This window comes from Ammospiza nelsoni, chromosome 26 (genome assembly GCF_027579445.1).
Source record: "Ammospiza nelsoni isolate bAmmNel1 chromosome 26, bAmmNel1.pri, whole genome shotgun sequence".
Lineage (NCBI taxonomy): Eukaryota > Metazoa > Chordata > Aves > Passeriformes > Passerellidae > Ammospiza > Ammospiza nelsoni.
Window position 1 is genome coordinate 1020549 of NC_080658.1, and position 14581 is coordinate 1035129.

At 61.1% G+C, this 14581-nt stretch overlaps 1 protein-coding gene across 1 annotated transcript; it reads right to left on the minus strand.

The window, feature by feature from the left end:
• Positions 1 to 4405: 4405 nt before the first annotated feature.
• PHB1 (prohibitin 1) lies at positions 4406 to 9039 on the minus strand. Its single transcript, XM_059488974.1, has 7 exons — positions 9014 to 9039; positions 8436 to 8555; positions 8016 to 8177; positions 7421 to 7563; positions 6306 to 6422; positions 5617 to 5712; positions 4406 to 4772 (listed from the first exon to the last, which is right to left on the minus strand). Exons 2-7 carry the CDS (start codon positions 8521 to 8523, stop codon positions 4560 to 4562), a joined length of 819 nt encoding a protein of 272 aa, XP_059344957.1. The 5' UTR covers positions 8524 to 8555; positions 9014 to 9039; the 3' UTR covers positions 4406 to 4559.
• Between the last annotated feature and the right edge of the window lie 5542 nt (positions 9040 to 14581).

The window sequence follows — 14581 nt, forward strand, 5'->3', positions numbered from 1 at the left end:
CCCTTACCAGGCTGGCACTGCCTTCTCCAGGTGCCAGCTGCCCTGGGAAGCTGCCGAGCCTCGGCCGCGGCCCCAAAACCGCCGCTGGGGCCGTGTAGGAGGGGACGGCGCTGCTGTGGTTTGGGTTTGGCAGCCGTGGAGGAATGAGCGAGAGCGGCAGGAGCCCACAGGGGGAAGGGCAGCGCTGCTGTTTCCCGAGGGCTGCTCTCAGCCTCGCGTTCCTCTCCTAAACCCTTCACTCCACCACCTCCACCTGGGGCTTGTTTCCTCACCTGCAAACGCCCCCAGCAGCGGAGGGCGCCGGGTTTGAGATTCTGCCGAAAAAACCTCGGCGGCCTCGCTCCCCCGGCGTCGCAAATGCCGAATTCCAGAGGGTTTGAGTCGCTCCGGATCCTGGACAAAGCCCAGAGCGGAGCTGCCCGTGCCGAGCGGGGATTGGGGCTCACGGAGGCAAAGTTCAGGATGGAGTTAAAGGGGCAGGGCGGGCTGGGGAAGCCCCGGGGCGGGAGCAGAACAACGCTGCCCGCTCTCCTCCTCGCCCAGCTGTTCCTGGGGCACAGGGGGACACGCTGACCCAGTCGGAGCTGTCCCAGTCTCTGCTGGACGTGCTCACCTTGGGGTGCCTGGACGCTGCTCCATCTGAGCCCAACGTGCAGTGCCGCTCCTGCAGGGAAAGTGGTGTTGGGGCAGGTGCTGCTGCTGCTGGATAACTCTGGGTGAGGATGTGCTGGGATTCCCTGCCCTGGAGAGGGAAGGAAGAAGAATCTTGGGGATTTTTTTTGTTCCCTGGGAGGTGAGTGCACAAGAAGCAGTGACAGCCCCTTTTCCACACGCGGGATCTGAGGGACAGCGTGCAGCAAAGGAGCACAGAGCCATCAGCCACAGCCACCAAGGGCAGCAGGGACAAATGTCCTGGAGCTCCTGGCATGAGGAAAACAAGGAACTCATCTTCCCATCCATCCCTGAGCGAGAGAGAGGGGAACCAACCCAGCCCCTGCAGCTCTGCTCAAACAGTTCCTGCCCCAGAGCCACGGGTCCTGGTCAGCCCCATTTCCCTGGGTCACCCCTGGCCCTGGGGTCCTTCTCCCCAGAGTTAAAAACCCCTCCTGCGCCAGGTAAAGGTGACACAAAAATCTCCATTTCCTCCTGAGCCCCTGCAGCCCCTCAGCTGTGGGTGGCATTGGCCTCCCCTACAAGCCAGATTTTGTTTTTGTCTAAGCAGCTTAGGGCCTGTCAGGCTGGAAAAAGCACAGCAGAAGTGGGAGAACGTGCTGGGCCGAGGGCTGCGGACGCAGCAGAACGCGCTGCCCCCACCTGCGGGGCGTGTGGAGCCTCTGGGGCTGCTGAGGGAGCAGATCCGGGGCGTTGCTGGGGTCAGCAGCGCCCGTGGGGAGAGGGCATCGCTCAGAAATGGACAGATCCCCTCACGTGAGGGGCACAAATCCCCTCGGAAGGAGCAGATCTCACTCAGGGGCACAGATCCCCTCACTCAGAAATGAACAGATCTCACTCAGAAATGAACAGATCTCACTCAGAGAAGAACAGATCTCACTCAGGAATGAACAGATCCCCTCACGTGAGGGGCACAAATCCCCTCAGAAGGAGCACATCTCACTCAGGGGCACAGATCTCATTCACTCAGAAATGAACACATCTCACTCAGAAATGAACAGATCTCACTCAGAAATGAACAAATCTCATTCACTCAGAAATGAACAGATCTCACTCAGAAATGAACAGATCTCAGTTGGAGAAGAACGGATCCCTTCACTCAGAGAAGAACAGATCTTCTCACTCAGAAATGAACAAATCTCATTCACTCAGAAATGAACAGATCTCATTCAGAAATGAACAAATCTCACTCAGAAATGAACAAATCTCACTCAAATGAACAGATCTCAGAGAAGAACAGATCTCACTCACTCAGAAATGAACAGATCTCACTCAGAAATGAACAAATCTCACTCAAATGAACAGATTTCAGAGAAGAACAGATCTCATTCACTCAGAAATGAACAGATCTCACTCACTCAGAAATGAACAGATCTCAGTTGGAGAAGAACAGATCCCTTCACTCAGAGAAGAACAGATCTTCTCACTCAGAAATGAACAAATCTGACGGGAGGATCCTTGGGAAGCCTCCTGGAGCATCCCTGGCCCTTCACCCCGTGCCTGGTGATTTGTGGGGCCCCAGACGCTGCCAGTTCTGCCTTGGGCACAGCCTGGACCTGACACCTTTGGGACAATTTCTCCGTCCCCGAAGGAGCAGAGCCCTGGGAGCCGCTCAAAGATCCTGGAAAGGGAAACTGAGGCACAGATGGTGCTGGCAGCCCCAGGTTTATCTCCAGAGCTGCTCAGGACGCCCAGGGGAAGCAGAAGGGGAACAAAGGGATTTTCCTGCCGGGTGCTGCCACAGGAAGCCCTGGGAGCCACCACGGAGGCTTTGAGGCCTCTGTGTCACTGCAGAGGAAATTCTTGTTCCCTTTCCCGGTGTAAAAGCACAATTAAAGATTAATTGCCTGCAGGCAGCGAGCTCACACCCAGCAGCATCTCCTGGTGCTGGGGAGCGCTGGCAGCTCCATCTGGGGCTGTTCCTTCTCACCACTGCACCATCAGAGCCAGCAGCCCCTGCACAAAACACCGAAAGTTAAATTCCCCTTTGGCTAGACTCGGCTTTGTCCTTTTTTTTTGCCTTTTCAAAGTACAGATTCCTCACAGGGAAGTTCTAAAGTCCGTGCTGGAGCAATCATTAAATGAAAACTTGGCCCTGAGGGTCGCTGCCCATCTCCCAGCCTGACCTGGGACGTGAGTCCTGCTCTTTCCATGTCATTCCTGCTCTTTTCCACATAATTCCTGCTCTGTTTTTCCCAGGGCATTTTCTGCTGAATCCCCTTGGGCACAAACATCACACAGGTGAGGAAACTCCTCCCCATCTCCTGCTCTCCCTGAGCTGCCAGCCCCTCCAGGGCAGGGATTATCCCGGGTTTGGTCCCTGTCTCACCTGAGTGATCATTCCAACCCGTTCTAGATCAGGAATTGTCCCGGGTTAGGGCTCTGCCCCACCTGGGGGATGATTCCAGCTCCCTCCAGGGCAGGGATTATCCCGGGTTTGGTCCCTGTCTCACCTGAGTGATCATTCCAACCCGCTCTAGATCAGGAATTGTCCCGGGTTTGGTCCCTGTCTCACCTGGGGCAGCTGCAGCAGGGCCAGGTGCCCGTCCCAGTGCCCAGCAGACCCCAGGTGCCCCAGAGGCTGCCCCAGGTGCTCTCACCTGATGACAAATCCAGCCAGACTCACACCCCAGGCTCTGCAGGTGTCAGGACCCAGCCCACCCTCACCTCTCCTGAGACAGCAGCACAAAGAAAACCAAGGACCCAGGGTGCCAGCCCTGGGACTGTGACATTTATTGAGGGCTGGTTACACAATGTCACCCTCTCACAGCTCCCCTTCCCTGAGCAGGGATGGCACAGAGGATTCCTGCCCCTGGCACAGGAGGGGACAGGGACAGCTCGGGGGGGAAGGAGAGGTCTCCAGCCCCAGAGGGGTGTCCTGCAGAGCCAGAGGGAATCTGTGCTCCTGTCACCCCCACAGAGCCCCTGCCCTGGGCCGAGGTGTCTCAGGTGACACCTGGAGCTCTGGCGTGGCCGAGGGCCCTGAGCATCCCTGTCGCAGCCGGGCTGAAGGCACCGAGGCAGCTCTGAGCCCTGATGGGAGCAGCGCCCATGGCCAGGGACTCGCCTGGGCTCCATCCCAGCACAACTGCTCCTGCTGCTCCAACTGCCCGCAGAGGTTTGGGCAATTCCCAGATCTCACCTTCTGAATCCCCAAATCTCTTTCTGAATCCCCAAATCTCTTTCTGAATTCCCAAATCTCTCTGAATCCCCAAATCTCACCTTCTGAATCCCCAAATCTCACCTTCTGAATCCACAAATCTCACCTTCTGAATCCCCAAATCTCACCTTCTGAATCCCCAAATCTCACCTTCTGAATCCCCAAATCTCCCTTTCTGAATCCCCAAATCTCACCTTCTGAATCCCCAAATCTCTTTCTGAATTCCCAAACCTCACCTTCTCAATCCCCAAATCTCACTTTCTGAATCCCCAAATCTCCCCTTCTGAATCCCCAAATCTCTCCTTCTGAATCCCCAAATCTCACCTTCTGAATCCCCAAATCTCACCTTCTGAATTCCCAAATCTCACCTTCTGAATCCCCAAATCTCACCTTCTCAATCCCCAAATCTCCCCTTCTGAATCCCCAAATCTCACCTTCTGAATTCCCAAATCTCACCTTCTGAATCCCCAAATCTCACCTTCTCAATCCCCAAATTTTCCTGAACTCCCAAACTCAGAGTCCCCGAGGGCAGCGCAGGGGAGGAACCGCAGGCCTGGTGTCGCGAGCGCTCACTTTTATTTGATTACCCATCCAAAAAAAAAAAAAAAAAAAAAACAAAAAACCACCCCAAAAATCCCTCCAATTTCCAAATTTCCGTTTCCTCCGCGAGGAAACTGCACTGATTTCTTGCCCCTGCGTTTGCCGGCGTTTCCCAGGCGGGCAGGGCTCACTGGGGCAGCTGCAGCAGCACGGACTGTCCCGAGGGCAGGTAGGTGATGTTGCGCGAGCGCGACAGCTGGTACGCGATGTCCTCGGCCGCCTCCAGCTTGCGCAGCTCGATCAGCCCGTCCCCCGCCGTGGCCAGCGAGTTGGCAATCAGCTCCGCGGCCTTGGAGTCGCCCTCTGCAGAGATCACCGCCGCCTTCTTCTGCTGCTCGGCCTGCGGGGAGAGCGGGGAAAAAACAGGAATGGACGGACGGACGGACGCCGCCCCGCGGGGCTTCCCCCGGCCACGGCAGGTGAAAGGGCTTTGGTTGTAGTTTTAAACCGTGGGGTTGAAAATAACCTGTTTGCCTGCTGTGGGGAAAGGAAAAAAAGGCAATTTCGGGCTGAATTTTGGTGATTTTCTGAGCAGGGATAGAATGTAAGGGAATAAAGGTAGTGCAGAAGGTCTCACACCTGAGGAGTTGCAGCTGTACTCTTCACCAAAGATTAGGAACAGGGCTGCCCTTAATAGGCTGCAGCAATAAGAAGAGTGCTACAAAACAGTGGGGAGGTGGTTGAGGTTAGAGTTGGAGTGTGTTGGCTGTGCTGTGATGAAGAAGGAGTCAGTGCTGTGAGGAGCTGTCCATGAGAAATCACTGAGAAGGTGTGGAACTTTTGAAATAAGGTCACAACAATTTTCGGCCTCTCCGTCCCACCCAGAGATCCTTGTTGGCAGCTCCCAAACCCAGAGCCTGCAGTCAGCTGGAATCTGAGCTGACACAAGAAGTGAAAAGCCCACTGTGCTGCTGGGCGCTCCAGAGATGATCCAGAGTGGATCCAAGCAGGGATGAGCCAGGAGGAAACCTGGGATGAGCCAGGAGCAAACAGCGAGCATGGCTGCAATCAGCACTGAGGGGTGCAAGGAGGAGCCTTCTCCAGCTGGGTTTGTGTTGTGTATCGAGGAAAAAACATTTCTGGTCAGCACTCCAGGGAGGCTGGGACGGGATATTAAAGGAAAAACCCCTGGAGAGGGAAGGGGACGGCAGAGGTGATCCCCAACCTCCTGAAGGAGCAGGTACCTTCTCCACGATGAACCTGGCCCGCTCTGCCTCCTGCTGCGCCACCTGCTTCATCTCCACCGCCTCCGTGAACTCCTTGCCGAAGGTCAGGTGGGTCTGGGGGCACAAACCAAACCCAAACCGGGTCACGGCAGGGACAGTGCCACAGCCACAGAAACCGGGATCCCTGAGGGAAATCCCACCGGGATCCCACACCCACGGAGGGGGAAGCTCCAGAAACAAAGTGTCCAAAGTCCCCTTTGGCAGAAACAAAGTCACCTTCTTCAGAGGCTTCCTGCCCACCCTCTGCTCCCAGCAGGATCGATTTCATTTCTGAAGGGAGCTGGGAGGGCAGAGCTCCCTCCCTGGATAGCTCAGCACAGGAACCAGAGAGGATTTTCTGCTGTCCCAGTGGGCATTTTCTGCTGTCCCAGTGGGGATTGTCCCTCGTGGTGCTTCCAGGGCTGCCTGTGGAGCTGCCCCCCATCCCAAAGCCCCTGCAGCCCAATCCATCCCCCTCAGCAGCTCCTGGGGGGTCACAAAACCCCTGCACAGGGAGGGCTGAGGCCACCAAGGGCTGCCCAAGGTCACGGGGACAACAGCAGAGCTGTGACCATGATGTCCCTCCAAACACAGCCACACATGTCCAAGTGTCCAGCCCACCACGCTCTGGCCACCCAGGGGTCCCCCCCTGTCCCCGCAGGGCTCACCAGGGACACGTCGTCCAGGATGAGGCCGAAGGTGGCCGCGCGCTCCGTGAGGTCCTCGCTGACCTGCCGGGACACCAGCTCCCGCTGCGTGATCAGCTCGCCCGCGTCAAAGCGCGCCTGAAACGGCACGAAACGGGATGGAACGGGGTGGGAACTGCTGGGAACGGGGTGGGACAGGGTGGAAACTGCTGGGAACGGGGTGGAAACTGCTGGGAATGGGGTGGGACGGGGTGGAAACTGCTGGGAATGGGATGGAAACTGCTGGGAATGGGATGGAAACTGCTGGGAATGGGATGGAACGGGGTGGAAACTGCTGGGAACAGGATGGAACGGGGTGGAAACTGCTGGGAATGGGATGGAACGGGGTGGAAACTGCTGGGAACGGGATGGAACAGGATGGAAACTGCTGGGAATGGGATGGAACAGGATGGAAACTGCTGGGAATGGGATGGAAACTGCTGGGAATGGGATGGAAACTGCTGGGAACGGGATGGAAACTGCTGGGAACGGGATGGAACAGGGTGGAAACCGCTGGGAACGGGATGGAAACCACTGGGAACGGGAGGGAAACTGCTGGGAACGGGATGGGGCAGGATGGAATGGGATGGACACTGCTGGGAACAGCTGGGACACGCTGGACACCACTGGGAACAGGATGGAATAGGATGGACACCTCGGAACGGGATGGACACCACTGAGAACGGGATGGAATGGGATGGACACCTCTGGGAACGGGATGGACACTGCTGGGAACGGCTGGAACAGGACAGACACCACTGGGAACAGGACAGAGTAGGACGGACACCTCGGAAGGGGACGGACACCTCGGAAGGGCATGGACACTGCTGAGAACAGGTGGGAATGGGACGGACACTGCCAGGAGCAGGCAGTGAGCAGACACAGCCCCAGGCTGCACCAGCGAGGACAGCAGCAGGAATTTCCCCGTGGAAAGGGAAAGCCTCCCGGGGAGGTTTGGAGCCCCCAGCCCTGGCAGCGTCCAAGGCCAGGCCGGGAGCCCACGGCAGGGCTGCCACTGGACGAGCTCCCACCCAAGCCAGGCCGCAACTCCAGGATTCCAGGGCGCTCCGTGCCAGCGGGGCCCGGGGCGTGCTCACCACCACGGACTTGAGGATCTCGGTGGTGATGGAGGGCAGCACGCGCTCGTCGTAGTCCTCGCCGATGCTGGTGAAGATGCGCGGCAGCTGCGCCGTCACGGGCCGGAACAGGATGCGCAGCGTGATGTTCACGTTCTGCAGGTCTGCAGCAGGAGCACAGCGCCCTCAGGGAGCTGCAGGGGCGGGGGGAGCTCCCAGGAAACCCCCCCATGGACAATGAGCTGGGCTCTGGCCCTTGGGACCACAACGGCGGGGGCAGAAGGATAAACCCCAAACCCTGGAGCCCCCAGAGCCGCTGTCCCCATTGCTGGAGCCCCCAGAGCCGGTGTCCCCAGTGTCCCCAAACCCCTGGAGCCCCCAGAGCCACTGTCCCCATTGCTGGAGCCCCCAGAGCCGGTGTCCCCAGTGTCCCCAAACCCCTGGAGCCCCCAGAGCCACTGTCCCCATTGCTGGAGCCCCCAGAGCCAGTGTCCCCAGTGTCCCCAAACCCCTGGAGCCCCTGGATGTCCCGGTGTCCCCAGAGCCCCCAGACCCAGTGTCCCCAAACCCCTGGAGCCCCTGGATGTCCCGGTGTCCCCAGAGCCCCCAGAGCCACCTTTGCTGCCGGTGATGACGGGCACGTTGCGGGGCCGCGAGCGGCAGTCGAAGATGATGGGTTTCTGCACCCAGGGGATCAGGAAATGGGTGCCCTCGCCCACCACCACGTCCTGCACCCCCCGGAAGCGGTCGAAGATCACAGCTCTGTGCCCTGCGTCCACTGCGGGGCAAAGAAACAGCGCTCAGGGCTGCTGTGCTGCTGCCCTGGGGCTTGGCGACTTAATTAACAGCACGGCTTAATTAACAGCGTGGTTTGGACAACAAACCGCAGGCGCCCCCCAGTCTGCTCCTCACAGAGCAGCTCCGTGACTTTTGGACGGAGAACCTCCCGGTCTGTTTGTACGGGGCAGTAAAAGCACCGAGAGGTCGGGGTCTGGACAGAAACACAGCATTAGGAGATCAGGGCTGTCCCACTCACCGTTGTAAAGAGCCGAGTTGACGACTCCCCCCGCCACGGCCAAGCCCAGGCCGAGCTTCCCGATGCTCTCGAACACCTTGGCAGCCATCTCAGCGCTGCAGCCCCCGCTCCGGAGCCCTCCTGCAAACCCAGAGAACGCTCAAACCTCACCGGAAAGGCTGCGACCCCTGCCCAGAGCCCCAGGCCACAAAACCGCGCCGGGCTGCGACCCCTGCCCAGAGCCCCGAACCGCACCGGGGTCTCCCCAGCCCCGGGGGTCTCCCTCCCGTGACCCTCCCCGGGCTCGGACCCCTCCAGGGCCTTGCCCCGCTCTCCCGTGCCCCCACACCCCCGGGTCTCCCGCCCGTCCCGGCCCCGCACGCTCCCCAGCCTCCCCTCCCCGCTCCCTCCTAGGCCGCTAGCCCCCAGCACGGGCACCCCAGGGGCCAAGGCCTCGCTGTGCCCACCCTGCCCGCCCCGCTCAGGCTGCGGCTCGGCTCGGCTCCCGCGGCTTCCCTCGGTTTTCCCGGTTCCCCGGTTTTCCCGGACCCACCGCCGCCCGCCCTCCCTCCCGCCGCCGCTCCCGCCGCGCCGCTGACCTCCACATGAATCCGCGGCCGCCCCCTCCAGCGCGCCTGCGCGCCGCTGCAAGACGCGCGCTCCTCATTGGCCCGCGCCGCCCGGGGCTCTCTGGGATATGTAGTCCCCAGCCGCCGTGCCCGCTGCCGGCCCGCCTATGAATTCCGGTGTGCCCCGCGGCGCCCCGCTGGCTGAGCAAGGCCGCGCGCTATTGGCTGGGCCGGCGCGCTGCGCGCAAGGGCTCTTGGGAGATGTAGTCCCGGCGGGGGAAGGCACGTGGGGGGCGTGCGGGGACAAGGGACGTTAGGGGGACACGGGACACGTGGGGGACACGGGACATGCGTGGGGACACGGGGACCATTGTGGGGGCAGCGCTGCCCGCTCCCAGAATGCCAGGACGGGCTGGGACCTCTGAAGGTCACACGGGCAGGGTCACCTGCCCAGGCAGCGTCACCTGGAGCAGGTGACACGGGTGGGGTTGGAATGTCCAAGGCACCCCTCAGACCCTTCCTGGCCACCTGTCCCGGCCACCCTCCATGGACAGCTCTGCCTCCTGCCCAGGGGTGGGACTTGTGGTTGATTTCTGGCCATTGCTCCTCGTGCTGGCGCCGCTGAGCAGGGTCTGACACCTGCTGGAAATATTTCCACGTATTGGTGGGATCCCTTCTCCAGAACGAGAGATTTCCATGGATATCTGAGATATTTCCATGTATTGGTGGGATGCCTTCTCCAAAACGAGAGATTTCCATGGATATCTGAGATATTTCCATGCATTGGTGGGATCCCTTCTCCAGAATGAGAGATTACACCGATATCTGAGATATTTCCATGCATTGGTGGGATCCCTTCTCCAAAACGAGAGATTTCCATGGATATCTGAGATATTTCCATGTATTGGTGGGATCCCTTCTCCAAAACGAGAGATTTCCATGGATATCTGAGATATTTCCATGCATTGGTGGGATCCCTTCTCCAAAACGAGAGATTACATCGATATCTGAGATATTTCCATGCATTGGTGGGATCCCTTCTCCAAAACGAGAGATTTCCACAGATATCGGCGCTATTTCCATGCGTCGGTGGGAATCTCTCCAGTGACAGATTTCCACGGACATCCGAGCTATTTCCATGGATATTCGAGGTTATTTCCACGCACTGACGGGACCCCCTCTCCAGCGACAGATTCCCGCGGATATTTCAGATATTTCCATAGAAATTTAGGATATTGCCGCTCTCAGCCTTCCCTCCTCCAGTCTCACGGGGCCCGGCTCCCTGTCTCTCCTCACCCGAGCTGCTCCAGACCCCAAAATCATTTTCGTGCCCTCCCTCGGGCCCTTTCCAGCAGCTCCTCGTCCTTCCTGGACATTCCCGGCCGTGTCCCCTCCCGTGCCCGGAGCCGCTAGAGGGAAGCAGCGCTCTCCCTTTGGCTCCGGCAGCCCCGAAAAACGGGGAAAAACGGGAAAAAAATCCCGCGCAGGAACCCCATTACCGGGGCACGGCAGCGGAACCGCGCCCCAAAATTGAGCTGGAACCCCGTTACGGGGCAGGGCTGTGGGATTGCACCCCAAATTGAGCTGGGAGCCTGTTCTCGGGGTGCGACTGTGGGATTGCACCCCAAATTGAGACGGGAGCTCGTTACTGGGGGTGGCTGTGGGAATGCACCCGAAAATTGGGCCGGAACCCCGTTATTTGGGGATGGCAGCAGAAGCGCACCCCAAATTGAGCCGGAACCCCGTTATTTGGGGATGGCAGCAGAAGCGCACCCCAAATTGAGCCGGAACCCCGTTATTTGGGGATGGCAGCAGAACCGCACCTCAAACCAGCGCTGGAACCCCGTTATTGGGGTGGCTCTGGGATTGCACCCCAAAACTGGTGCTGGAACCCCGTTCTTGAGGATGGCAGCAGAACCGCACCCCAAACCAGCACTGAACCCCATTACTGGGGGTTGGCTGTGGGATTGCACCCCAAAATTGAGCTGGAACCCCGTTACTGGGGGGTGGCTGTGGGATTGCACCCCAAAATTGGGCTGGAACCCCGTTACTGGGGGGTGGCTGTGGGATTGCACCCCCCGAGCCCTCCCCGAGCCCCCCCAGCCCCCGGTGCCGTTTTTGGGGGGCATTTCCTGGCGGGCAGCGCGGGCGGCCCCAGAAGGGCCCTTTGTGCCCCCCGGGCTGGGAACGGACGGGAACAAAGCGCGGCCTCTTCTCCTCCCGCCGCTGCTCCCGAACCGCGGCACGAACGCGCCGGGCCCGGGGGGGACCCGGGGGGGTTCCGGGGGATGCCAGGAGTGGGGGGGCTCCACCCCAGATGCGGTGTGGGGCTGGCGCTGAGCCCACTCCCACCCACCCCATCCTTCGGGGGTCCCGGCATTCCCGGGGCTCCCAGCCCAACCTGGGGGTCCCAGCCCAACCTGGGGGTCCCAGCCTAGCCCCGCGCCCGGGGGTCTCAGACCAATCTGGGGGTCCTAGCCCTGCCCTGGGATCCCAGCCCAGCCCTTCCCGGTGGTCCCAGCCCTTCCTGGGGGTCCCGGCCATTCCCAAGGATCCCAACCCAGCCCGATCTGGGGGTCCCAGCCCAGCCCGATCTGGGGGTCCCTGCCCATCCTGGGGGTCCCAATCGAGCCCATCCGGGAGGTCCCAGCCCAGCCCAGGGGTCTCAGCCCTTCCTGGGGGTCCCGGCCCAGCCCCGCGCCCGGCACAAACCCGAATCAGGCTCAAGGAGCGTTTCAATTCAATTAGCGAAACTGCATTAAAGCCCAGCGAGGACGCGGCTCGCAGTGGAAGCGGCCCTAATGTGATTTGGGCCGAGCCGCCCGCCGCGATTTGCAAGTCAGAGAAATCGAGTTAGGGCTGTTCGCATTCTGAGCTCCGTCCGCACGGCCCCGCGGCGCAGCTTAATTCATTAATGCGCTGTAAAGCCAGCCTGCCTTCCGTCCGGGGGGACAACAACACCCCCGGGGGCACCGGGACCCCCGGGAGCCCCGGCTTGGGGACGGGGATCGTCCCGGAACCCAGCACGGACTGACCCGGTGCGGCCCCGGTTTGGGGATCGGGGACTGTCCCGGACCCTACAGGGACTGACCCTGACCCGGCGCGGCCCCGGTTGGGGGTTCGGGGATTGTCCCGGAACCCAGCACGGACTGACCCGGTGCGGCCCCGGTTTGGGTTTGGGGGATCGCGGAGGGTTCGAGGAGCAGCGGGATTGTCCCGGAGCGCAGAGAGAGTGACTCTGACCCGGTACAGCCCCGAGCTGAACCCCCGGTGCCGGGCTGGGCCGTGCCGTGCCGTGCCCGCAGGGGGAACGGGACCGTCCCGTTCTGCCGGCCCGGTGTCCCCGCCGCTCGCCGGGGCTTCTCCCCGGTGTCTACCGGCCCTAAACCGGGTTTACTCCGCCATCTGGAACCGGCCGCGTTATTCGGGAAAGCTCCGGGAGCTGGGAATTGTCAGCGCCAAGGAAATTGGGGCTGAGTCAGGGAAAAGCGCAGCCCCCCAAAACACACAGCCCCAAACCCCGCATCCTCCCCAAACCCCGCATTCTCCCCAAACCCCGCATTCCCCAAACCCCGCATCCTCCCCAAAACCCGCATTCTCCCCAAACCCCGCATTCCCCAAACCCCGCATTCCCCAAACCCCGCATTCCCAAACCCCGCATTCCCCAAACCCCGCATCCTCCCCAAACCCCGCATTCCCCAAACCCCGCATTCCCCAAACCCCGCATTCCCCCGCAAAACTCCACATCCCCTCAGGTAACGCGGCGTCCTCAGCAAGGGCTGCAATTAAAAGGGAGTTAATGAACTTAATGAATCCTGAGCCGGTCCCCTGCGTGAGCGCCCGAGCCTCTGACCCGGCCCGGCCGCGGCTCTTTGGATTTCCTCCCGAGCTGGGCTCGGGTTTAATGCCGGGTTTAATTGACCTGGAGGGGAGAGAAAGTGGGGACAGGGGCTGGGAAACCAGGCCCGGAGGGGGGACCCCCAAAATCCCTCAAAATGCCTTAAAATCCCCCAAAACCCCCATTTTTCCCGTTTGGGTCCAATCCTGCCCGGTTTTGGGTCCAATCCTGCCCGGTTTGGGGTCCAATCCTGCTCACCCCCGGGTCCAATCCTTCATGGGGTGGGTCCAATCCTGCCCACCCGTAGGGTCTAATCCTGCCCCGATCTGGGCACCAATTCTGCCCGGTTTGGGGACCAATCCTGCTCACCCCCGGATCCAATCCTGCCCACCTGACGGGTCCAATCCTGCCCGGTTTGGGTACAATCCTGCTCAACCCCCCGGGTCCAATCCTGCCCACCTGTAGGGTCTAATCCTGCCCGGTTTGGGTCCAATCCTGCTCACCCCCGGGTCCAATCCTGCCCACCTGTAGGGTCCAATCCTGCCCACCAGTAGGGCCTAATCCTGCCCCGATCTGGGGACCAATCCTGCCCGGTTTGGGGTCCAATCCTGCTCACCTGTCGGGTCTAATCCTGCCCGGTTTGGGGTCCAGTCCTGCTCGCCCCCGGGTCCAATCCTGCTCACCCCCCCGGGTCCAATCCTGCCCACCTGTCGGGTCTAATCCTGCCCCGATTTGGGGACCAATCCCCCCCCAGTTTTTGGGACCAATCCTGCCTGGGTTGGGTCCAATCTCCAATCCTGCCCGGTTTTTGGGACCAATCCTGCCCGGTTTGGGTCCAATCCTGCCCTGCCGGCCGCAGTCCCCTCCCCACCGGACACAGTCCCCTCAGTGCGGCCTCCGCCGCTGCCCGCGGGGCCGGAGCCGTTCCCGGCGCGGGCCGTGCCGCGGCTCCCGGTGCCGCCGTTAATTGCTCATTAACTCCGCGCAATCAGTGCCAGGTGTTTGTGAGCCCCCAGGTGAGCCCGGCGGGTCCCTCCCGGTCCCGTTCCGAGGCTCGGGATCGATGGAGGGGCGAGTCCGGGCTCAGCGCCGAGCCACGGGCACAGCCCCGCCCCGGGACCGCGCCCGTGTGTCCGTCCGTGTGTCCGTCCGTGTGTCTGTCCGTGTGTCCGTCCATGTGTCCGTGTGTCTGTCCGTGTGTCCGTCCGTGTGTCCGTCCGTGTGTCCGTGTGTCCGTCCGTGTGTCCGTCCGTGTGTCCGTGTGTCTGTCCGTGTGTCCGTCCGTGTGTCCGTCCGTTTCCCTGCTCATTCCCGTGCGGGAGGGACGGGATGGGATGGGATGGGATAACGGGATGGGATCAATGGGATCAATGGGATGGGATAGGATGGGATAGGATGGGATCAGTGGGGCGGGATGGGATCAATGGGATGGGATAGGATGGGATCAGTGGGGCGGGATGGGATCAATAGGGCAGGATGGGATAGGATGGGATGGGATCAATGGGATGGGATCAATGGGATCAGTGGGGCGGGATGGGGTCGCTGTGCCCCCCCCAGGACGCGCAGCCCCCCCGGGCCCCGCAGGAATGCCCGCGAACGCCCCCCGCCCGTTTTCCTGTGTCTGCGCAGGGGGGAACAATCCCGAGCTTTGTGGAGCCGGAGCCGGGCCGGGGTCAGGGAGCCCCCGGTGCCTCGGGCAGGGCCCCGGGGGGACGGGGGGGACAGCGGGGGGCCCTCGGCTGGGAATGGGGGCGGGGCGG